Genomic DNA, 25,072 nt, shown 5'->3' on the forward strand with positions numbered 1-25,072 from the left:
CAACATAATGTACTGGTTAGGCACAGGAGTACATTCAGCTAGAGACTCATTCCACCAAGATGCAACACTGAGCGTCATAGGAAGTCATTCCTGCCTGTGGCCATCAAACTTTACAACTCCTCCCTCGGAGTGCCAGACACTCTGAGCCAACAGGCTGGTCCTGGGCTTATTTCCACTTGGCATAATTTACTTATTAATGGTTTACATTTCTATATTTCTTCACTATTCTTGGTTGGTGCGACGGTAACGAAACCCAATTTCCCTCGGGATCAATAAAGTCTTTCTGTCTGTCTGTTATCAGCGGTCACAGAACCAGGACTTGTGATAGCCGTGCATATCCTCTGCAAGCGGCCTTAGTGCTATACATGCCCATACAGCTTCTCCCTTATCTCCATTCAGGGCCACAAACAGCCCTTCCAGGTGAGACACCACTTCAGCTGCGAATCTGCTGAGGTCGTCCGGTGCAGCCTCCTCTACACTGGCAGTACAGCCGCAAAACAACAAAGTCCACGACAGACGCCAGCGAGATTCAACCCGACTCTGACTCTGAATCAAGGAAGGTGGGGGCAACTCCTTCAGAAATGATTCAGCTCGGTCACCGAAAACCGCAAGCTTTTAAATTACAAGCAGCTCCCTGGGTGCTGGCGCTTCCAGACCCGATACCGGCCTCGGGAATGTGCAGGGCTGCAGAAATCTTTTTTTTTAAAAGAGTGTCCCTGAGCGAGACTCGGGAAGACCATCGTGAACTTAGGTTACCAGCACCGGGGCTGAACCGGTCCGACACACGTGGTTCTGAGTCGCCGGCGGCCGTCACATGATCCCGAGAAAACTCTGAACCAATGCGAGGGCAAACTTGTGAAAACTCTTCACTTCCGTCAATGGGAGGAATTTTTTTCGGCAACTTTTGGAACGCAGACTTGTGTAGCTCGGAGTGTGTGGCCCTCCCTGTGGAGGGGGGTGCGCCATGGACGAGGTCTGGCAGTATCAGTTTCGCATTATCTTGCTGGGCGACTCCACGGTGGGGAAATCTTCGCTGCTGAAGCGCTTCACCGATGGGACTTTCAGCGAGGTGCAGGACCCCACGGTGGGAGTGGATTTCTACGCCCGTGTGCTGGAGGTGGAGCCGGGCTGCAGGATCAAGCTTCAGCTGTGGGACACCGCTGGCCAGGAACGGTTCAGGTCAGTGAAGCTGGTTTCAGACGCTCGCCCCTTCTCCTCGCGCGGCGCTGCCCTCCCAGACCTGCCCTGCTTTCGGGAATGACTTCCATGAAAGCTGTCCCGAGGGCTGGGTCACCCTCGGCTTCCCGCTCCCCGTCTCTCTGTAACGCCCGAGAGACTCGGCGGGTCCAGTGGAAAGGAATAAACAGCCGATGTCTCGGCCCGAGACCCTTCAGGGGGTGACATTTGCCCTGTGTTTATCCTGCCCGTCTCTCTCCCCGCCCTTCTGTCAAATACTTACGCCAAAAACCTCCTACATTAACACATAAAGGGCAAGTCTTTCTATGAGTCTCTCGAGTTCCTCGGGATCGCCCCGAAAAGCCTCCCACCGACACTAACACACGGCGGCTGCATCCCGAATCTGGGCGGAATACGCGCCCACGGATGTGATACAGGTGTCCCAATGAAGGATCTCGGCCCGACTGTTGAACCCCCTCTCCGTGGGTGCTGCCTGACCTGCTGAGTTCCTCCCGCATTTTTCCTGCCTTGCTAGCATCTGCGGGACATCTTGCGTTACAGATGCGTTCGCCCCTTTGAGAAGGGGATCGGGACAGTGGGGCGGGGGAGGGGGATCTCCGCTGTTTGGCGAACACTTATCCAGAGTTCAAGTTTAATTATCCTGAAAACCCATGAACGCAGCCAAATGAAACGCTTTCTCTGGGGCCGAGGGGCAACACACAGGACGATGCACGTTTAAGATAATCAGTAAAATACAGTCTCACAACAAAAGAAATTAGTCCAAGTCCCTCAGTCCATGAACATTGCAGCAGTCTGCAGTTGAAAACAATACAGCTTGTCTTCTGCTGAGTGAATAGTAGGGGGCAGCACTGACTGCGGTTTGCACCGCGTCCGGTGGCGCGTTCCGACTCCGACACCTCTCTCCTGGATGGCTGTAGACGGGCAACACAGCTGCCTGAGGCCTAGTCATCGCTACGACAGGGACCACGCAGCTCGCAGCAGTGGCATCTAAACAGTTACCTGTTCAAGCATAATCTGCTCCCATGGACAGCACTAGGTAATCTGATCTCACGGTATCAGAGATATTCCCTGAACTCTACTCCCTCTGAAACCGAACACTAACCAGCACTCCCTCTAATTTTTTTTTTGCAGCTATGCAGACCAACCTTTACTCTGAGCAGGAAATTGTTACGCAGCCTGAAATACATGCAGCTTTTTAAATGTTTTTAGTAATATGCATTCCTTGAATGTTTAGAATGAAAATCGAAAAATCACGTACTTTTGATTTATTAACCGAAGGGTATAGTGAAATACAGTGGACCAAAGGTAGTCCTTCACATTTTGTAAACTTTTTCTCTTCTGCCTTTATTAAAAATCCATTGTAGATAAACACTGTCCAGATTAATTTTGCATCCAGGTGAAAAGATGTGTCTTAAGATCACTCAGAGGCTCTAGTTTGTTTCTGAATTTACTTTTGATTGAATTCATAAGACTGAAACCACATTCACAGTCAGCACTAGAAGCTTGAAATGTTCCAACGATGTCAACTTATAGAACAATACAGCACAGTACAGGCCCTTCGGCCCACAATGTTGTAAACCTTGCCTCCCATATAACCCTCCACCTTAAATTCCTCCATATACTGGTCTAGTAGCCTCCTAGATTTCAACTTGTTGACAATTCAAGTTCTTCGTTTCTGAGCATGTAGCTCAACTTATCAGTTCAAGTCGTAATTGAACCAGTCTTCCTCAGAAATGGCAAATTTGAAATCACGCTATCGCTATGATATCTCCAAAGCAACACTTTTGTCGTAATTCGTAATAGTGGCTAAGTTCAGCTGGCCAGCGGTTTATTAACGGTGAGCTACCGACTTCCATTCTGTGTTTATTGTTGCAATTTGTGACACTTGTAACTGTTTGATTATGAAAATATGTTTGAGGCTCCAAGATGTTTCAAAGTAAAGGTATATTTGTTATGTAGAAAATGTATGGATTTTCTTTGTACTGTATTAATAAGTAAAATCAAAAGTATGTGATTTTTCAATTTTAATTCTAAATATTCATAATTAATTACAGGGTATTTCACAAATATTTTAACAGATTTCAAAATTATATTAACGATATATAAATGAAATGTGAAGAACCAGAGGCTATGTCTGCAGGAGCATTCCAGTTCCTGCAGGGCTTTACATCTGCTCAGCTTTGAGGGAACTGAGACAAATTCTCTTTCTAGGTTCCGGCAAAGGTTCTCATTGCAGAAACATTTGACTGTTTCACGTTCCATAGTTGCTTCCCGATCCCTAGAGTGTTTCTGACATTTCTTCGGGATTTCCAGTGTCTCTGCTTTTTGCTTTTTTTTTTGCCCCACTGGCATGTTCTAGAATTTGTGCTCAAGTTTCTAGAGTGGGTCTTGAACTGACGACTCCTGATTCAGCGGTAGCTGTGCTGCCCACAGAGCCACAACTTCCACCTTCGGATAAATGTAGCGGTGCTCCTGTGTTAGTTGTTTGGGATTGCAGAAAGATCTATCACCAAGAAACACACAGCACTGTTGTAAAGTGTGGTTGTTTGAGATGCTGTTGCCTTCCTGTCAACTTGACCAGTCCAGCCATTCTCCTCTCAACTTGCTCACCAACAAAGTGTTTTCACACCCAGAACTGTCGCTCACTGGATTTTTTTTTGTTTGTTTTTCACACCATTCTCTGTAAACTCTCAAGACTGGTGTACATGAAAATCCCAGGGAATCAGCAATTTCTGAGATACTCTTAACCACCCCATCTGGCACCAACAATCATTCCGCAGTCAAAGTCACTTAGATCACATTTCATCCCCATTCTGACATTTGGACTGAACAACATCTGAACCTCTTGACCATGTCTGCATGCTTTTATGCATTGAGATGCTGCCACATGATTGGCTGATTAGATATTCCAGGTCCAATCTAAGGTGTAATTTTCAGCCATACATACTTTTTATGATTACAAAACACAGCTGTTTACGAAGAACATCAAGTACTGCAGGACCATCCCATCAGCAAGTTAATGGTAGCGATGAAGATGGACTTGTGTACCGTTGTTGTGTTGTCGCTTGGACTTATCGTGTACTGTTGAGTGGTGTACAGTGCCAGCGATCGTATTGGATGTTCTTATTGTGATCGCCATACCCTGTTGGATATTGGTAATGTAGGATACTGCGAGTCCAGTCCAGAGCTGTGTTGCCTTGGCCGTGGCGATGAATAGAACCTCATGCCACAGGGTCACCTGTTGGAGCCACTCAGGAGAGAGGACGGCATGGGAGAGAGCGGGGGCCAGTGTGGATGCGCGGGAACCCATACTGGGGTGTGGGCTGGCCCTTTCTGTCAGTACTCCCCTCTGGTGTTTGCTCGATGCTGCCCTCCAGTGTTCACTCAGCAGAAGAACAAGCTGGGCCAAGACAACTTACCATCTACAGTCATGCCACTCGGGAAACTTGGGCTATATGATTGTTTTCTTTTTTTCACTGTATACTTCTCTGCTGACGTAAATATTATGTGCTATTTGTGCCATGGGTTGTGTGCTGGTAATGTGCGTTGCATCTTGGCCCTGGAGGAATGCCGTTTTTGTTTGATATATTCATGGCAGGGTGGAGACGCATCTTGACCAAAGAAGGCGTAAGGCCCTCCTTCCCTTCGCTAGCCCGCAGGTCCCCCTTGGGCAAGGTGTAGCACTTGCTTAGCCCCACCCCGGATCAGGGTAACATGAAGCATGGGATGGTGGTGGATGGTTGTATGAGCAGCTGGTGCACATCACAAGTCCTGGTTATGCGACCACTAGCACCAGGCAGACAATCTCTGAAGAGTATTGATAATATACTCTTATATATTATAAGACACTCTAAAGACACTGCCCAGAAGAAGGCAACTACTTATGTAGAAAAATTTGCATGGTCATACAACCCTGATTACTTCTGTTATATGACACGGCCCATAACAATATAATGATATTCATGTATGGTTGAGCGATAGTTAAATTTGAACTTAACACGCAGGTGTACCTAATAAAGTGGCCACTGAGTGCATGTTCTGTGAGAAACTGTTGTTTTACTAAAGCTGGCATAGGACCAGCAGGATGCTTAACACTAAGGTGATCTGAGTTGTATTTCAGGTGGAGGTTGGTAGGTTCTTGACTATTCAGGGCGAGAAGGCAGGAGAATGGGGTTGAGAGGGAGATTTGGCATGACATCGAAAACCTTGACAAACTTCTACAGGTGTGTGGTGCAGAGTATATTGACTGGCTGCATCATAGCCTGGTAAGGAAACATTAATGCCCTTGAACGGAAAATCGGACAAAATGTCGTGGATACGGACTGGTAAAGCCCTCCCAACCATCGAGCACATCTATGTGAAACGCTGTAGCAGGAAAGCAGCATCCATCATCAGGGGCCCCCACGACCTGGGACCTCACTGCGGCCCTCAAGAAAGAGAAACTTGCTCGACCAGGTTCAGGAACAGTTACCGCCCCTCAACCATCAGGCTCTTGAACCAGGATAACTTCACTCACCCCAGCATTGAAATGTTATCACAACCCATGGGCCCACATTCAAGGACTCTTTATCTCATGCTCTCGATATTGATTGCTTATTTATTTGTTTATTCATCCATCCATCTATCTATCTATCTGTTTGTTTGTTATTTATTATTTCTTTCTTTTTGTATTTTCATAGTTTGTTATCTCCTGCACTCATTGATTCTGTTATAATTATTATTCAATAGATTTATTGAGTATGCTCACTAGAAAATGTCTCAGGATTGAAAATGGTGAAATATATGTACTTTGATAATAAATTTTCTTTGAACTTTGAATTGGATCAGCCATGATGAAATGGTGTAACAGACGTGATTGTTCAAATGGCCCAAATCTGCTCCTACATCTTATGGGTTGCAAGAGAATATGGTATGAGTAGGATCGCTTTGTTGTATGGCCCCTTAAAGAAGCTTGTTTGTTTTGTGTATGCTCTTTCCTCATTCTGTCTGCATTAAGTCACTAGACCACAATTCATCTGTCAGCTGGTGACGTGCCTGGAGTACGCCTGCCCTGTGTGCGTTCACTCGACTGTAATCCCCACTGGAATAAAAGTGCCCTTTTTACTAACTTCCAAACTATATAATAAGTGACTTTATTTTGATTGTAGGCCGGGTGAAGCCATTTCTGTTCATAAATATGAACAAGAAAAGAGTGTCGCTCGGATTTCCTGTAGTTTCAGAGAAGAGCTGAGCCTGTTTTTTTTGGAGAGGAGAGAGGAAGATTAGGGGGGATAGTTGTGCTGCTTATTTCTTTTAGCACTGTACAGATAAAGGTGTTTTTGGAATAGAGGGTCCTACAGCAAAGATACAGGCCCTTCTGCCCATCTAATCCATGCTGACCATGGTGTCCATCCAGCCAATATTTCAGATTTCAGATGTTTGGTATATATCCTCTAAATCAGGGGTTCCTTATCTGGTGTCCACAGACCCCTTGGTTAATGCTGGGGGTCCATGGCACAAAAAGGTTGGGAACCCCTGGACTAAACCCTGCCCCTTCATGTAGTTCTTGAATTACTTCCTAAACTTCTGATAGGGCCTGCCTCTAACACTTCTTATGCCTGCTCATTCCACACCCTCTACGTGAACGAATTCAAAGATTCAAAGAACATTTATTATCAAAGTGTGTATGCAGAAAACAACCCTGAGATTTGTCTTAATCACAGACAGCCATGAAATGAAGAAAACCATGGAACCTGTTCAGAGAAAAAAAACACTCAAACCCTCCTCACCAAAGCAAATTGCGCAAGTGTTAATGGAAAAAAGACGCGGGATGTGAGCGCAAAATCCAAAGGCATATTTCAGTTCAGCTCGGTTGTTCCTCATCGGCAGTCTGCCTCGATTCAAGATCGCCGAAACGAGCAACAAAAAAAAAAGTGACCAGTAAAACTAGAAACTCATTCGTACATGAGTCAGAGAGCAAAATAGAGGAACCTCGTCGATTAAACGTTGCTCTGGCGCTATCCTCGGACAGCATCGGGGGTGGGGGGGGACACCGATCATTCGAATGCAAGGACCTTCCCTTGGGAGCAGAAAACAATAGGGAGGGGGAGACCATCACACGCAGACCCCTTCCTCCAGCAGCAGTAGCGAGCAAGCGTGAGGCTGGTAGACGGCACTGAACACTCACATGCCCTCTGCATCCACCTCGATGATTTTGATCTTCCTAGACGCCTTAATCAGCGAGATCGGTGAGATGAAGAGTTGGTCATGGGCCCGCAACCTGTCTCCTGGCTTGCTGGCCTCCATGCCACACGCAGTGGCCGCAGTCTCATTGAACCCTCTCGGAGACAGCGAAGTCCCGGATCCCTCAATCGGCCCAAAATCACACTGCCGGAAAGCAGATCACCGGCTCCCACGGCAGCAGGACCACTTTTGAGAGGAAAGGCTGATGCAGAAGAATTGAAAGGAGTAACTTCATAAACCATCTTGAGAAACCAGCGAGAAAGGAGCCTGGCCTGGGTGGTGAGGATCTCTGATGATAGATGCTGCTTTCCTACGACTGCATTTCATGTACATGTGCTCAACGGTTGGGAGGGTTTTACCCGTGATGGACTGGGCCGAATCCACTGCCTTTTCCAGGATATTTTGTTCAAAGGCATTGGCATTTCCATACCAGGCCATGATGCAGCCAGCCCATACACTCTCACTGCACATCTATAGAAGTTTGTCAAGGTTTTTGATGTTTTGCCAAATCTCTCAAACTCCTGAGGAAGTAGAGGCAAGGTTATGCTTTTTTCACAATTATATCTATATGATGGGCCCAGGACAGGTTCTCTGAGATGGTGACGCCCAGGAATTAAAAGTTACTGACCCTCTCCATCTCTGATCCTTTGATGAACACTAGCTTATGGACCATTAGTTTCCCTCTCCTAAAGTCTATAATCAGCTCCTTGGTCTTGCTGACATTGAGTGAGTGTTGTTGTTATGACACCGCTCAGCAAAATTTTTAATCTCCCTCCTGTATGATGACTCATTACCAACTTTGATGCGACCCACAACATTGGTGTCGTCAGCAAATTTGTGTGTGGTGTTGGAGCTGTACTTAACCACACAGTCATTGGTGTTAAGTGAGTAGAACAAGGGGCTAAGCACACATCGCTGTGGTGCTCCTGTGCTGATGGAGATCGTTGAGGAGATGACCTTACCAATCCGAACTGACTTGAGTCTGCAAGTGAGGAAACCTTTGCTGTTCACATGTTCCAATGTTGTGTGAAGAGCCCGTGAGATGGCGTCTGCTGTGAACCTGTTGCTTTGGTAGGCGAATTGGGAATGGATCCAAGTTGCTACACGACACCAGCCTCTCAAAACTCTCCACTACTGTGGATGGAAGTGCCACTCTTCAGTAGTCTTCAAGGCAGGTTACCACGCTCTTCTTGGACACCGGTGCGATTGAAGCCCGCTTGAAGTAGCTGGGCTCCACACGCCGCAGGAGCGAGAGGTTTGAAGAGATCCGTGAAGACACCAGCCAGTTGGTCAGTACTTGGTCAGGTACCCGTCCGGTCCGGATGCTGTCCTTGGATTCACCCTCCTGACAGCAGCCCGCCTGTTCCTCCCTGTCCTGGTGGTCAAAGCGAGAAGAGAAGGCTTTGAGCTCGTCTGGCAGCGAGTCCCTGCTGCCCCCCCCCCCCCCCCCACCATGTCACTTGATTTAACTTTGTAGGAGGTTAGAGCATTCAAACCCTGCCACAGTTGTTGAGCATCCCTCGTTGATTCCAGCTTGGTCTGGAATCTCCACTTCGCCCGTGGGATGGCTTTCCGGAGTTCATACCTGCACCTCTTGTAGCGTTCTTCATCTTGTAGCAGGTTCCAGATTTCATTGTTCATCCAGGCCTTCTGACTAGGGAAGATCCCGAATGATTTTGTGGGGACACACTAATAACAGCTGTTTTAATAAAGTCTGTAATGACCCTGGTGTAGTCATTTATGTCCTCAGACGTGTTCTCGAACACAGCCCTGTCTCTTCTGATACAAAGAACCATTCCTCAGTCTCCTGTGACCAACTCTTGGTTGTCTTGATCTCTGGAGCCTTGATCTTCAGGCTCTGTCTGTATGTAGGTATCAGGAGTGCAGCCAAATGATCCAACTTGTCAAAATGGGGTCTTGGGAAGGAAGGATAGATAGACATTCCTTATCGTAGTGTAGCAGTGGTCTAGTGTGTTGGGCCCTCTGGTGCAACAGGTTATGTTGGTGATAATTTGGCAGGATTCTCTTCAAACAGGCCAGGTTATCAGGCTAAAATTTCAAACGCGTCAGGATGGGCTGTTTCTTGTCTATAGATGACGCTGTGCAGTGTTGTGTTGTACTTTGATAATACATTTACTCTGAGCTTTGTTGTGGAGTGTTGAGCGCAAACGGACTTTGTCAACCGGTGTAAACCTCTTGCCGATGAGGACGCACTGCACAGCGCCAGACTTGCGTATCGCCTACCGTCTCTCGCTCCACCCGTTCCCCCCTCCTGCTGCCTTCCCTCAATCTCTCAGTGTTGCTACAATAAGTAACGGCGGAGGGTTGAGGACAGGCAGGACGTGCAAGTGAGCCAACGCACTATGAAGGCTGAGGGCCGAGGTTTTGGAAATGGAAGAGGCTACCCAAGTTCAAATCGAATTGCCATTCAACCATACACCTCAAGACAGCCAAATGAAACGGCATTCATCTGGGTCAAAACACTTCAGCAAGAGTCACTCACGGTACACAGCAGTAACATGGAAGCAGGTTTGGTGAGTGAGACAGGAAATGCTGACTATGAATAAGCATATTAATCACTTATTTACAAGGATTAAAAGATTCGATAAAACATCTCAGTTCCTGAGTTGCACAAGCTACAAAACTAAATATTCAACAATCACTTGGCTGCGAGTGTGAATCTGGAGCAAACTCTCCCGACGGTTCTTCAGCACTGCTCGTGACCTTGAGCCCCGGAGAGAGGCCGAGCCCCCTGCCCGTGCTATTCTTATACCTCTGAGGCGCCCAGAATGGGACACCGCTGCCGCGGCCCACCGGGCAACCAATGGGAAAGAGCTGCTGCATCCTCCACATGGGCCAGTCGATGCCTGGCATGTTGAAAGCGGCTTTCGACCAACAAGTGAACTAAACACGTGACTTGCTGATGGGGTAGGCTTGCAGTACTTCAAGTCCTTAATGTTTGGAAGGATCTTGTGATCAGAAAGAAATACATTTAAAAAGGATACCAACAACTTTTGTTGATCTCGTAGAAGCTTCTCTGATTGAAGGCACTGCCATCTTACCAGAGCTGGAAGGAACAGAGAGGAAATTTGTAATAAAAGAGAACGACTAGAAGCAGGGATTAATTCAGCATGATCTAACTCAATCTTGAAGATTTACCCTAGATCCAACTTATGTCATTACAGAGAGGGAAAACCAGCACGAGCAAATCTGCAGATGCTGGAAATTCAAACAACAACACACACAAAATGCTGGTGGAACACAGCAGGCCAGGCAGCATCTATAGGAAGAAGTACGGTTGACATTTCGGGCTGAGACCCTTTGTCAGGAGTAACTGAAAGAAAAGAATTTTTACTATCTTCAGTTACTGTCTTTTTTTTCAGTTAGTCCTGACGAAGGGTCTTGGCCCAAAATGTCCCAGTGCTTCTTCCTATAGATACTGCCTGGCCAAGGAAAACCAGCAGCTGTTATTTGTTTGGGAGTTTGGGGAAACTTAGAATGTCACCAAAGGTTCTAGCAAATTTCATGTTGCAACTCTACAAATCTCTGGTGAGACCGCACTTATAGAGTATTGTGTTCAATTCTGATCACCTCATTATAGGAAGGATGTGGAAGCTATGGAGAGGGTACAGAGGAGATTTACCAGGATGTTGCCTGGTTTGGAGAACAAGTCATATGAAGCAAGGTTAGCAGAGCTGGGACTTTTCTCTTTGGAGCGTAGAAGAATGAGAGGGGATTTGATAGAGGTCTACAAGATTATGAGAGGCATAGATAGGTTGGATAGTCAGTACCTGTTTCCCAGGGCAACAATAGCAAACACCAGAGGGCACAGGTACAAAATTAAGGGAGGGAAGTTTAGGGGAGACATCAGGGGTAAGTTTCTTACACAAAGGGTTCTGAGTGCTTGGAATGACTTGCCAGGGATGGTGGTGGAGGCTAAAGCATTAGGGGTATTTAAGAGCCTCTTGGACAGGCACATGGATGAAAGAAAAATGGAGGGTTATGGGGTAGTGTGAGTTTAGTACTTTTTTTAAGGATTATATGGTTTGGCACAACATGGAGGGCTGAAGGGCCTGTACTGTGTCGTAGTGTTCTACAGTTCTATGGTCCTATGGTTCTATTTCTGAACAGACAATGAACCCATGAACACTACCTCACTAATTTTCTCTTGCACTTCGTTATTTAACTTTTAAAATATATTTCTTATTGTAATTTAAAATTATATTTTTCTTTCTTTTTCAATCTTTTTATTGATATCGACATATTAAAAATAACAAACATTGATGCATAATTATTGGGATTACATTATTAAAAGTTAATATAGATGGATTAAAAACGATAAGTACAAATGAATTAGTCTCCCAAAATCATACATGGTACAAATATAATAAGAAAAAAAACAGAAAAAGAAAAAAAATTATATACCCCCAACAAAAAAAGAACTCAAAAAAACGAATCTATCCAGAGCTAACCACTAACTAAAAGTAAGAAAAAGAAACACGAGCTGTTTATAATATCTAAGAAAAGAAAAAGAATCTTGTGTCCTCAACTCCGATCCACTCTACATGTATGTAATCAGAAAAAACAGAAAGAAATAGGTTTGGGAAAAGGTCAAATTTATGTTTTTATGTATAGCGCTCTATTTTTTTATGTAAGGCTCTGCCCAGAAGAAGGCAATGGAAAACCACTTCTGTAGAAAAGTTTGCAAGAACTATCACGGTCGCGGAAAGGCCGTGATCGCCCACGTCATACGACATGATGAACGAACTCCACTGCTGCCACGAAGACAACAGACCTGACGACATATGTCAGTGATATTAAATCTGATTCTGAATAGCTTTGCTATACTAAGTAGTCACCCAGCCCCATCCACCTGCTTTACCAGCAGCTTGAGCACTAATGAACGTGCGATTTGGGGAGATCTTACAGTCAAGGCTCCCTGGAGAAATTGATTAAATTACCTGTGAGAACTTGAGGTCCATTACCAAGCGAGAGGCGCTCTCTTAGAGGGTCTGTACAGAGAAGATGGTGCATTGTCAGACAAGATAAACAATGTACAAAAACAGCGAGAGTACCTCATTAACACAAGAGATTCTGCAGATGCTGGAAATCCAGAGGAACTCGCACCAAATGCTGGAGGAACGCAGCAGGTCGGGCAGTATCTATGGAAATGAATCAACAGCCGATGTTTAAGGCCGAGACCCTTCTTCGGGACTGGAAAGGATGGGGGAAGACGTCAGAATAAGAAGGTGGGGGAGGGGGGGAGGACAAGCTGGAAGATACATTGGAGGATGTGAGGAGGAATGTTCTTTTAGACAAATTGTGACGATGAGCTGGAGCCCACAGGGCCTTCAAAAGGGAATTCTCACGAGAAAATGAGGACTTAGCAACACACACAAAATACATATAACTATATAACAATTACAGCACGGAAACAGGCCATTTCGGCCCTTCTAGTCCGTGCCGAACGCTTACTTTCACCTAGTCCAGGGGTCGGCAACCCGCGGCTCCGGAGCCGCTTGCAGCTCTTTGATCTCTGTGCTGCGGCTCCCCGTGGTTTGTTAGTTTTTGAAATGTAATTCGAAATTTGAAGATTATGGTGATCTTGTACAATCTAAATAAAACGTTGTGGAGACCCCATTTCCTGGCACATCCGAACCGGCTCACAATTAGCCACTGTTCCGGCTAAGGGAGATAGCCTACGGGGGTTTGTGAGTACGTGTCTTTTGGAGCATCCGCGCCCACGGGGACGGGTTGAGGGAGGCTTTAAAGCAAGGCTGTTTAGTTCGAATAAAGTTATCTTTGACTGCAGTGTCGTTATCTTAGCGCTGCGTGTAGCACACCGCTACAACGTGTTTTTTATCGCTATTAATATACATCACCACTGCCAATGCCTGACACCCGCCAGTGCGCGATTTCTTTTAATTTTTCGATCGAAGGTAGGCTAACTATGGAGTAACCTTCAACCCAACGTCTTTTTTTCGGAGTTCAAAATGTTTTTGTTGCATGCAGAAATGTAATTTCGCTTTCTCTGCAGGAGTTCATCAATTTCATAAATGTAACACATTATAGTTTGTTTATACATAGCATAAAGGCAAAAAAAACGTCGTATGCAGTGTTATTTCATTTTAAATGTCAAACGGGTTTTGTGGCTCCCAGTGTTTTCTTTTCTGTGGGAAATGGGTCCATATGGCTCTTTCAATGGTAATGGTTGCTGACCCCTGACCTAGTCCCACTGACCTGCACTCAGCCCATAACCCTCCATTCCATTCCTGTCCATATACCTATCGAATTTTACTTTAAATGACAATATCGAACCTGCCTCTACCACTTCTATTGGAAGCTCATTCCGCACAGCTACCACTCTCTGAGTAAAAATGTTCCCCCTCGTGTTACCCCTAAACTTTTGCCCCCTAACTCTCAACTCATGTCCTCTTGTTTGAATCTCCCCTACTCTCAATGGAAAAAGCCTATCCACGTCAACTCTATCGATCTCCCTCTTAATTTTAAATACCTCTATCAAGTCCCTCCTCAATCTTCTATGCTGCAAAGAATAAAGACCTAACTTGCTCAATCTTTCCCTGTAACTTAGGTGCTGAAACCCAGGTAACATTCTAGTAAATCTCCTCTGTACTCTCTCTACTTTGTTGACACCTTTCCTATAATTTGGTGACCAGAACTGTACACAATACTCCAAATTTGGCCTCACCAATGCCTTGTACAATTTTAACATTACATCCCAACTCCTATACTCAATGCTCTTATTTATAAAGGCCAGCATACCAAAAGCTTCAAGACGTACAAAAAAAGCTGGGATGAACTCAGCAGGTCGGGCAGCATCTGTTGAAAGAAGCAGTCAACGTTTCGGGTTGAGACCCTTCGTCAGGACTCTCCCGAAACGTTGACTGCTTCTTGCAACGGATGTTGCCCGGCCTGCTGAGTTCATCCAGCTTTTTTGTACCTCTTGATTTGACCACAGCATCTGCAGTGTACTTTGTGTTTACCATAAGCTTTCTTCACCACCCTATCCACATGAGATTCCACCTTCAGGGGAGTCTGGAGGAACTCAGCAGGTCAGGCAGCATCTATGGAAAAGAGTAAACAACTGACGTTTCTGGCTGAGACCTTTCTTCAGGACTGGAAAGGAAGGGGAGAAGTCAGAGACAGAAGGTGGGGGAAGGGAAGGTAGGTGATAGGTGAATCCAGGAGAGGGAGAAGGGTGAAGTTAAAGACCTGGGAAGTTGATGAAAGAGATACAGGGCTGGAGAAGGGGGAATCTGATAGGAGAGGATAGAAGACGATGGAAGAAAGGGAAGGGGGAGGGGCACCAGAGGGAGGTGATGGGCAGGCAGTGAGATCAGGCGAGAGAGGGAAGCTGGAATGGGGAACGATGAAGGAGAGAGGTGGGGGGAGGGATTGCTGCAAGTTTGAGAAAGGCTGTAGGGAAAGAGTGGGAGAAATGGGATTGTAAACACGAGATTCCGCAGCCGCTGGAAATTCAGAGCAACACTCAGAAAATGAGGGAGGAACTCAGCAGTCAGGCAGCAACCATGGAAACGTACAAGCCAACATCATTTTGGGCTTAGACCCTTCTTCAGTAGCTCTCTATTTTTGTTGGGCGCTGTGCGTGATGGGACGAAGGGCCTGTTTCTGGTCTGTAGTAGCAGTAGTGCGATCACTCGAGTCGAGGATGATGACCCCCCCCCCCCCCCCGAGGAGTTGTCTGTTGGTGAGTCTGCAGGAGGCTGTAGAGGTCGATCCAGGATCCACATATTCTGGTGCAGTGTGGACTTGGCTACGTGATTGGTGGTCGGGGTCTTTTGGTTGCTAAGTCTCTGCAGCACAGTGGAGATTGTTCTCATGTAGTACAGCTCCCTCTCAAATACATTTCCTGCAAGTGTATCTATTGAGTGCAATGCCTTCCCAGTTTTTAGATGTACAGTCTGCCCTCCTTATCCGTGGGGGATTGGTTCTGGGACACCCCCTCCCACCCCCGTGGATACCAAAAAACGCGAATGCTCAAGACGGTGGACTTTAGGACCCGGAGGAGCTCTGGACTTTATTTAACCTGTCTCAGTGTGGTGGACTTTAGGACCCGGTGGAGCTCAGGACCCGTTGCCCGCAGTGTTTCTGTTCTGGAAAACAATCACGATTGAAAATAAAGTGGAAATAATAAAGCAATCGTAAAGAGGTGAAACACCATCAGTCATTAGAAAAGAGGCTACAGTCAGTCAACGATCGGAACAATTTTAAAGGATAAAATTAGAATAATGGAGCATGTGAAGGCCCTGCCCCGATGAAAGCTTCAATTATTACTAAGCAACGCAGTGGTTTAATTATTGAAATACATACGTTTCTTAAGTGTTTTATACGCATAGAAAGGTAAAATATATACTATATACTAAGACAAATGTTTGACTAACTGATGCTAAGCAATACCGGATGTACCTGTTCCGACTTAGAGAACTTCCATTTCTTTTTCGATTCCTGATCCGCGGTAACTTATGCACATCCTCCCGTATACTTTGAATCATCTCTAGATTACTTATAATACCTAATACTATGTAAATGCTATGTAATTAGCTGTTATATTGTATTGTTTAGGGAATAATGACAAGAAAAAAAAGTCTGCACATGCTCAAAGAACAAGTGCTGGAGAGAGAGCTTCCGAGTCTTCCCGATCCGCGGTTGGTTGAATCCGCGCATGCGGAACCCACGGATAAGGAGGGCCAACTGTAATGTTGAATTTCTTCAGTGTGATTTTGATGTTTTCTTTGAAGTGCTTCTTTTGTCCACCAGGGGGCTCACTCACCTTTCTTCAACTGGGAGGAAAGGAAGGTCGGGAATGTGGTACCACTAGATGTTTGGCAAACATACTGCGGTTGAAGGAGTACCTCTTCAGATAGTAGAAGGAGGTGGTTGTCCAGGATACTGTAAAATATCGGAGCAGAATCGGGCCATTCGGCCCATCAATTCTGCTGTACCATTTCATCATGGCTGATCCTTTTTCCCTCTCAGCCACAGTCTCCAGCCTTCTCCCCATGTCCCTCATGCCCTGACTAATCAAGAACCTATCAGCCTCTGCCTTAAATACACCCACCGACCTGGCATCCACAGCCGCCTGTGGCAACGAATTCCACAGATTAACAACCCTATAGCTAAAGAAATTCCTCCTCATCTCCGTTCTAAAAGGACGCCCCTCTATTCTGAGGCTGTGTCCTCTGGTCTTAGACTCCCCCACATCCACTCTATTGAGGCCTTTCGACATTCGATAGGTTTCAATGACAAATCACCCACCCCCACCCCTTTTCTTCTAAGTTCCAGTGAGTTCAGGCCCAGAGCCATCCCAAGTACAAACAACACACACAAAATGCTGGTGCAACGCAGCAGGCCAGGCAGCATCTATAAGGAGAAGCACTGTCGACGTTTCGGGCCGAGACCCTTCGTCAGGACTAACTGAAGAGACAGATACTAAGAGATTTGAAAGTAGTGGGGGGAGGGGGAAATGTGAAATGATAGGAGAAGACCGGAGGGTGTGGGATGAAGCTAAGAGCTGGAAAGGTGATTGGCGAAGGTGATACAGAGCTGGAGAAGGGAAAGGATCATGGGACGGGAGGCCTAGGGAGAAAGAAAGGGGGAGGGGAGCACCAGAGGGAGATGGAGAGCAGACAGAGTGATGGGCAGAGAGAGAGAAAAAAACAAACAACTAAATATGTCAGGGATGGGGTAAGAAGGGGAGGAGGGGCATTAACGGAAGTTAGAGAAGTCAATGTTCATGCCATCAGGTTGGAGGCTACCCAGACGGTATATAAGGTATTGTTCCTCCAAACTGAGTGTGGTTTCATCTTGATAGTAGAGGAGGCATCTTCATCTTGATAGACATATCAGAATGGGAATGGGACGTGGAATTAAAATGTGTGGCCACTGGGAGATCCTGCTTTCTCTGGCGGACCGAGCGTAGGTGTTCAGCGAAATGGTCTCTCAGTCTGCATCGGGTCTCACCAATATATAAAAGACCACACCGGGAGCACTGGACGCAGTATACCACATCAGCCGTGTCGTTGAGAGGAGGGTGTTTATTGGTGACAGTGTGCTACATATCATTATGAAAGGTCTCAGCCTGTCACGTTCCCTCTATAGAACGACCATTCATCTCACTCTACCTGACCTGAGTGTCTCCGGCTTTTGTTGTGTGTTGTTGCGATGTGGCCAACATGTGCAGACAGAATCAGGTTTAATATCACTGGCGTACGTCCTGAAATTTGTTCTTATGCAGTAGCAGTGTGTGATAACAAAACTATAAATTGCTGTAAGTAGATATAAGTATAGTAAAAAGTTAAATAAGTAGTGCAAAATGAGAGGAAAGAAATCAGAAATCGGATGGCAGAGGGGAAGAAGCTGTTCCTGATTCATTAGTGTCGTACCTCCTCCCCGATGGTAGCAACGAGAAGAGGGCATGACCTGGGTGCTGGGGGTCCTTAATTACGGGAGACCGCCTTTCTGAGGCATCGCTCCTACAAGATGTTCTGGATTCTGGGGAGGCTAGTCCCCCGATTTAGCTGACTGAATTCACAACTTTCTGCAGCTTATTTCAGTCCCCCCCTCCATACAAGACGGAGTTGCAGCCAGTTGGAATGCTCCCCAGAGTACATCTACAGAAATCTGTGAGCATTTTCACTGTAGTACCAAATCTCCTCAAACTTCTTGTAAATCATAGCCGCTGTCGTGCCTTCTTTGTAGTCGCATCGATATAACCATGGAACATATAACATATAACCATATAACAATCACAGCACGGAAACAGGCCATCTCGGCCCTCCTAGTCCGTGCCGAACTCTTAATGTCACCTAGTCCCACCAACCCGCACTCAGCCCATAACTCTCCACTCCTTTCCTGTCCATATACCTATCCAATTTTACCTTAAATGACGCAACTGAACTGGCCTCTACTACTTCTACAGGAAGCTCATTCCACACAGCTATCACTCTCTGAGTAAAGAAATACCCCCTCGTGTTTCCCTTAAACTTCTGCCCCCTAACTCTCAAATCATGTTGGGCCCAGGATAGATCCTCAGAGGTATTGACACCCAGGAACTTGAAATTGCTCACTCTCTCCACTTCTGATCCCTCTGTGAGGACTGGTGTGTGTCCCCTCACCTTCCCCTTCTGAAGTCCACAATCAGCCCTCTGGTCTTACTGGCGTTGAGTGTGAGGTTGTTGCTGGGGGCACGGGAGGCAGTGTGCTCCTGCTGACTCTCAGTACCTTTCCGTTTTGGTGACAAGGAGTGACTACGTTCCTCTGTGTACATGTTGGTTCTTGTCCCTGGTTCAGACTCGGGCCTCATCGAGGCTGCAAAGTGGAATGAAGACAGGCTGACGCCGTATTTCAAGCACGAACGAACTTGGAGAGCTTCCAGACGTTCTGTGTCCAACTCCGCACCATCCTTGATAACATATGTGAAAGGACAATTTCTACAGTCCAGAGCCCGATTTATTACCACCGACAGATGTTGTGAAATTTTAAACGGAAGATTCTTCAGCTCAACGCGCACAAAATGCTGGAGGAGCTCAGCAGGTCAGGCAGCATCTCTGGAAAAAAAAAGTGCAGTTGACATTTCAGGCTGAGGCGTTTATCCCTTTTCCACAGGTGCTGCCTGGCCTGCTCAGTTCCTCCAGCATTTTGTGCGTGTGTTGCTCGGATTTCCAGCATCTGCAGACTTTTCTCTTTTTTGAGCGGCAACAGTACAATGCCAAACATAATAGTCATAGGCGCGCGCGCGCACACACACACACACACACACACACACACACACACACACTCACTCACTCACTCACTCACACACACACACACACACACACACACACACACACACACACACACACACACTCACTCACTCACTCACTCACTCACTCACTCACACACTCTCACACTCTCACACTCACTCACACACACTCACTCACTCACTCACACTCACTCACTCACACTCACTCACTCACTCTCACACTCACACTCACTCACACACACTCACTCACTCACTCACTCACACTCACTCACTCACTCACACTCACTCACTCACACTCACTCACTCACTCACTCTCACACACACATACACACACACACACACTCAATGCTGGAGGAACTCAGCAGGTCAGGCAGCATCTAAACCAGGGGATCCCAACCTTTTTTTCGGCTGTGGAGCCTTACCGATAACCGTGTGGATTTCAGAGTCAAGATATCAGGTCGAGACCGTTCAGTAAATGGTGAAAATACATCGTTTTGTGCCGGTACAGCAGTGCAGTGCAATACATTAAAAAAGTTAAAAGTTAACAATAAGAATTATTTAAAAAATGAACAAGTAGCACAAAACGAGAGCAAAATAGTGAGATGGTGGTCATGCACTTTGGTAGAAGAAATAAATGTGCAGACTGTTTTCTGAACAGGGAGAAGATCCAAAAACCTGAGATGCAGAAGGATTTGGGAGTCCTTGTGCAGAACACTCTAAAGGTTAACTTGCAAGATGAGTCAGTGGTGAGGAAGGCAAATGCATTGTCAGCATTCATTTCAAGAGGTCTAGAATACAAGAGCAAGGATGTGATGCTGAGGCTTTATAAGGCACAGGTGAGGCCTCACCTTGAGTTTTGTGAACAGTTTTGGGCTTCTCTGTGGCAAGGGTTCAGAGGCAGTTCACAAGGATGATTCCAGGAATGAAAGGGTTATCATACGAGGAACGTTTGCTGGTTCTGGGTCTGTACTCACTGGAATTCAGAAGGAATGGGGGCGGGGATCTTATTGAAATATTTCGAATGTTGAAAGGCCAAGACAGAGCAGATGTGGAAAGGATGTTTCTCATGGTGGGAGAGTCTAGGACAAGAGGGCACAGCCTCAGGATAGAGGGGCATCCATTTAAAACAGAGATTGGAGAAATTTCTTTAGCCAGAGTGAATTTGTGGAATTTGTTAGCACAGGCAGCTGTGGAGGCTAGGTCATTGGGTGTATTTAAGGCAGAGATTGATAGGTTCTTGATTAGTCATAACATCAAAGGTTACGGGGGAAGGCCAGGGAGTGGGCTGAGGTGGACAGAAAGGGATCAGCCATGATTGAATGGCAGAGCAGTGTCAATGGACCAAAAGATCTAATTCTGCTCCTGTGTCTTGTGGTCTTGCATCAACAGTCACAATATTCACAGGTAGATAGGGTTGTAAAAGTGGTTTTTGGCACACTGTCTTTCATAAATAAAAGTATTGAGTACGGGAGATGGGATGTTATATTGAATTTGTATAACATACTAGTGGGGCCTACTTTGGAGTATTGTGTGCAGTTTTGGTCACCTACCGACAGGAAAGATGTCAATAAGGTTGGAAGAGCGCAGAGAAAATTTACAAGGATGTTGCCAGGTCTGGAGGACCTGAGTTATAAGGAAAGTTAGGACTTTATTCCTTGGAATGTAGGAGATTGCGGGGAGATTCGATAGAGGTGTACAAAATTGAGGGGTATAAGTAGGGTAAATGCAAGCAGGCTTTTTCCGCTGAGGTTGGGTAGGCCTACAATCAGAGGTCATGGGTTAAGGGTGAAAGGTGAAAAGATTAAGGGAACTTGGGGGGGAAGCTTCTTCACTGAGAGGATAGTGTGAGTGTGGAACGAGCTGCTGGTGCAAGTGGTGGATACGAGCTCGATTTCAACACTTAAGAGAAGTTTGGATCAGTACATGGATGGTAGGGGTGTGGAGGGCTATGGTCCCGGTGCAGGATGGTGGGAGTAGGCCATTTAAATGGTGCAGCACAGACCAGATGGGCCGAAGGGCCTGTTTCTGAGCTGCACTTTTCTATGACTCCTTGAATTTTGTTTCCCTGAACACTGGATGATTTGTGTTTCAGATCAATTACCCGGTCCTACTATCGCAACTCTGTCGGGGGGCTTCTGATGTTCGACGTGACCAATCGGAGGTCGTACGAGAACATCAAGGAATGGCTGAAGGAAGTCAACAGCCACGTGTATCCCCAGAGGACCATCTTCGTCCTGCTAGGTCACAAGAGCGACCTGACTGACGAACGGGAAGTGTCCCACGAGGAGGCCAAGGAGCTGGCAGACTCACTGGGCCTGAACTACCTGGAGACTTCAGCCAAAAGTAACAGCAATGTGGAGGAGGCGTTTGTGCAGCTGACTGCATGCATTTACGAGTCGATGAAAGGGGGCGACATTGCACTGGAGGATGGCTGGGATGGAGTCAAGCGAGGATTTAATCCGAAGGCACTGGATCGAGGGAAGGAAGAAAAACAAAGCGATTGTAATTGCTAACTGGTTCAAGTTAATATCAGAGAATGTATACAGTATACAACCTGAAATTTTTACTCTTCACAGACATCCTCAAAACAAGAAATCCCTAAGAATGAATGATAGTAACACGGTTTCATGGATAAATAACTTATTGCAATGGAATTACTTGTTATAGACCTATAGTATCATATTCATCAGAGTTACTTCCCATAATAAGCTGTATTCCAGGCTTCAACTAAGGAGTTTCTGACCACTGAACTCACTGTCATTGGGTACTGAGCTTCAGTAATTTAGAGCATCAGACATAAGAGCAGAATTAGGCCATTCAGCCCATTAAGTCTGCTCCACCATTCTATAATGGCTGATTTTTCTATTATCCCTCCCAATTCCATTCTCCTGCCACCTTCCCGTAACCTTTCACGCTCTCAACGGCCCATCAACTCCAGCTTTAGACCAGACGACACAGCCACCAAACAGAGGGGCGTCCTTTAAGAACGGAGCTGAGGGGTGGGGGGCTTTCTTGTGCCAGAGTTTGGTGAATCCGTGGAATTTGTGGCCACAGCCGGGTGTGGAGGCCAAGTTATTGGGTATTCCCGCCGCTGCCTGGAAGGAGTTTGTACGTTCTCCCTGGGACCGCTTGGATTCCCTCCCACATCCCAAAGATGTACCGGTTGGTTAGTTGCTTAATTGGTCCTTGTAACTTTTCCCCTGACTAGGCTATGATTAAGTTGGGTGGTGTGGCTCGAGTGGCCAGAGAGGCCTATTCCATCCTGTATATCAATAAACAAATAGTTAAGGCAGAGGTCGAGAGATTCTTGATTGGTCAGGGCATGAAGGGATACGGGGAGAAAGCAGGAGTTTGAGGCTGAGAGGGAAAATGGATCGGCGTGATGAAATTGACTTGACGAGCCAAGTGGCCCAATTCTGCTCCTGTATCTCGTAATCCTAAAAATACCAAATGACTTGTCCTCCACAGGCACCATTACGATGAACTCTACAGATGCACCACCCTCTGCTTAGAGATTTGTTAGACGATCACTTCACACAACTTGCTGTGTTTGGTTAAGTTTTAGACATTGCAATACCTGATCGTGAGTTTAATGGCAGGAGACGGTTTCTTTTTTTTAAAAAAACTCAAGTTACAGAACCACTGAGGAAATCCACCAGAACTGGATTTTCAAATGCCTTGCTTCTCTAGATATTGCAGGCTAGTCATTCCTGCGTTAATATATGTTACAGTTTTTCGTAATCATGATTTATTCTCTGTGTTGTTTCTGCTGTTGTCCTTTGGATTCATGCCACAAGATGCTTTTTATAATTGCATCCAGCCAGCCCGGTAGTGTGGCGGCTAGCGCAGCATTTCACAGTACTGGTGACCTGGGTTCAATTCCCGCCGCTGCCTGTAAGGAGTTTGCACGTTCTCCCCGCGGCCGCGTGGGTTTCCTCTGGGTGCTCCGGTTTCATCAGACAGTCCAAAGACGTACTGGTCAGTAGGTTAATTGGTCATTGTAAATTGTCCCGTGATTAGAGTAGGATTAAATCGGGGGACTGCTGGGCGGTGTGGCTGAAGGCTTCCACGCCGTATCTCAATAAAAAAGAATTTAAATTCCTCTTTGTTAAAGGCACAACACTTAGCACTTGGTAATAGCTGGCCAAGTCTCCGTACGAACACTATTTAAAAACGCCATCGGTAACAAAGCAAGACAGGCATCTCCTCTGAACCCAGGGCACTACAATAAAAGCAGGGATGTGTCTCTGAGGCCTTGCGCCAGGGCGGAGGGCAAGGAAGGGCTGAGGTACCAAGGAGCCACACTCGAACCGAGAGGAGAGCACGGATGACTCCATGTTAAATAGAGTACGTTCACCATGTTAACTGCATAATGAACCAAATGTATCCACAACTGAAAATGTCTCTCTTCTGCTTTGTATTAACTGGATGAATTAAAACAATGTCGTGTTTCAGATCAAGTCAAATCAAATCACTTTTATTGTCATTTCGACCAGAACAGTACATAGTAAAAATGAGACAATGTTTTTCAGGACCATGGTGTTACATGATTATCCAGTCTTACTACTGCATGTAAAGCACAGGAAATGAAATCTGATATAGTATCAGATATGTTAATCCTGCTAGCATTAAATCATAACGATTAGTTTTTCCTGCTTTCTTTGTCTTGCATCCGCCATGGGTCAGTTTTATGTGGTCAAGAGGTCCAGTTGTTAATTAGACCAAACGGCTGAATGGGGAAGAAATGTGGTCATGCTTTTGCTGAGCCTTTCGGTTCTAGATGCGCCACTGTCCAATGATCTGACCTTCTCTCTCACAGTTTGCTTTTGTTTCCTTCTGCACCTTCTGGTACATTGGGCGGCAACCGTCCTGTTTCTGTAGCATTTTCCGAGGCCCAGTTGTTCGCTCAACGCTCAACCCAGCACGGGTGGAAAGCGCACAAGGAGCCAGCCGGATTCGAACCCGGGACCACTCGCCTCGAAGTCCGGTGCTGATGCCACTACACCACTAGCCGGTTTAGATAATATGATCAGACATTTAATAATGAGGAAGGAGTTCACTTGTCATTTACTTATAAATATGTTGGTTTATTTATTTATTGAGATACAACACACTTCGGCCCTTTACTTATAAATATGTTGGTTTATTTATTTATTGAGATACAACACACTTCGGTCCTTTTGGCCCTTCGAGCCACACTGCCCAGCAATCTCCCGAATCATGGGTCTTGAACAATCAAGACAATTTACAATGACCAATTAACGTACCTAACCAGTACGTAACCAGACCACATGGAGAACATACAAACTCTTTACAGGCAGTGGCAGGAATTGAACCTGGGTCTCCTGTACCGCAAAGCATTGTGCCAACCACTACACTACCGTGCCGCCCCGGTATATAGCTAAACGAAACTGTGTTCTTCCAGGGCCAAGGTGCAAAGTACAGTACATATAATACAAAATAATATTAGCACAAGTGATGGGATGGTTGGGAAGTGGTTCTGCTGGATTAGTGTCTTGGACACAACACCCTGTCTGCCAGTTGGAGCAGGTCTTCAGGTATGAAATGGACCGATGCTTCATCCCCACCCAGAAAGAGACCATTTGGCCCATCAAGTCCACACCAGCTCTCCAGTAGAACAATCCTTCCAGGCCCAATCCCCCTCTCATGTTCATGCACCATGTTCTGCCATTTCACTCCATTTCCCATAGTTGTTCTGTCACAGTACAGTGGACGATGCCCCCTTCAAAGTTCAAAGTAAGTTTATTTTCAAAGTCCGTATGTATCACCATATACTACCCTGTGATTAATTTTCTTGCATTGGAACAAAGAAATAAAATGGAATCAATGGAAAACTACAAAGACTGGCAA

At 46.0% G+C, this 25,072-nt stretch overlaps 1 protein-coding gene across 1 annotated transcript; it reads left to right on the forward strand.

Annotated features, from left to right (window-relative positions):
* Nucleotides 1-830: 830 nt before the first annotated feature.
* LOC132380435 (ras-related protein Rab-39B-like) lies at nucleotides 831-23,657 on the forward strand. Its single transcript, XM_059949228.1, has 2 exons — nucleotides 831-1,179; nucleotides 21,294-23,657. The coding sequence occupies exons 1-2, from the start codon at nucleotides 965-967 to the stop codon at nucleotides 21,712-21,714; spliced, it is 636 nt and encodes a 211-aa protein (XP_059805211.1). The 5' UTR covers nucleotides 831-964; the 3' UTR covers nucleotides 21,715-23,657.
* Nucleotides 23,658-25,072: the final 1,415 nt, after the last annotated feature.

The sequence above is a fragment of the Hypanus sabinus genome, chromosome 24 (assembly GCF_030144855.1).
Source record: "Hypanus sabinus isolate sHypSab1 chromosome 24, sHypSab1.hap1, whole genome shotgun sequence".
In the NCBI taxonomy this organism is placed as follows: Eukaryota; Metazoa; Chordata; class Chondrichthyes; order Myliobatiformes; family Dasyatidae; genus Hypanus; species Hypanus sabinus.

Excerpts from the sequence above, each read along its gene's own strand:
- LOC132380435 (XM_059949228.1), top strand. The coding sequence starts at position 965 with ATGGACGAGGTCTGGCAGTATCAGTTTCGCATTATCTTGCTGGGCGAC. Across the intron at positions 1,180-21,293 it reads GCTGGCCAGGAACGGTTCAG|ATCAATTACCCGGTCCTACT; the intron begins GTCAGTGAAGCT and ends TTTGTGTTTCAG.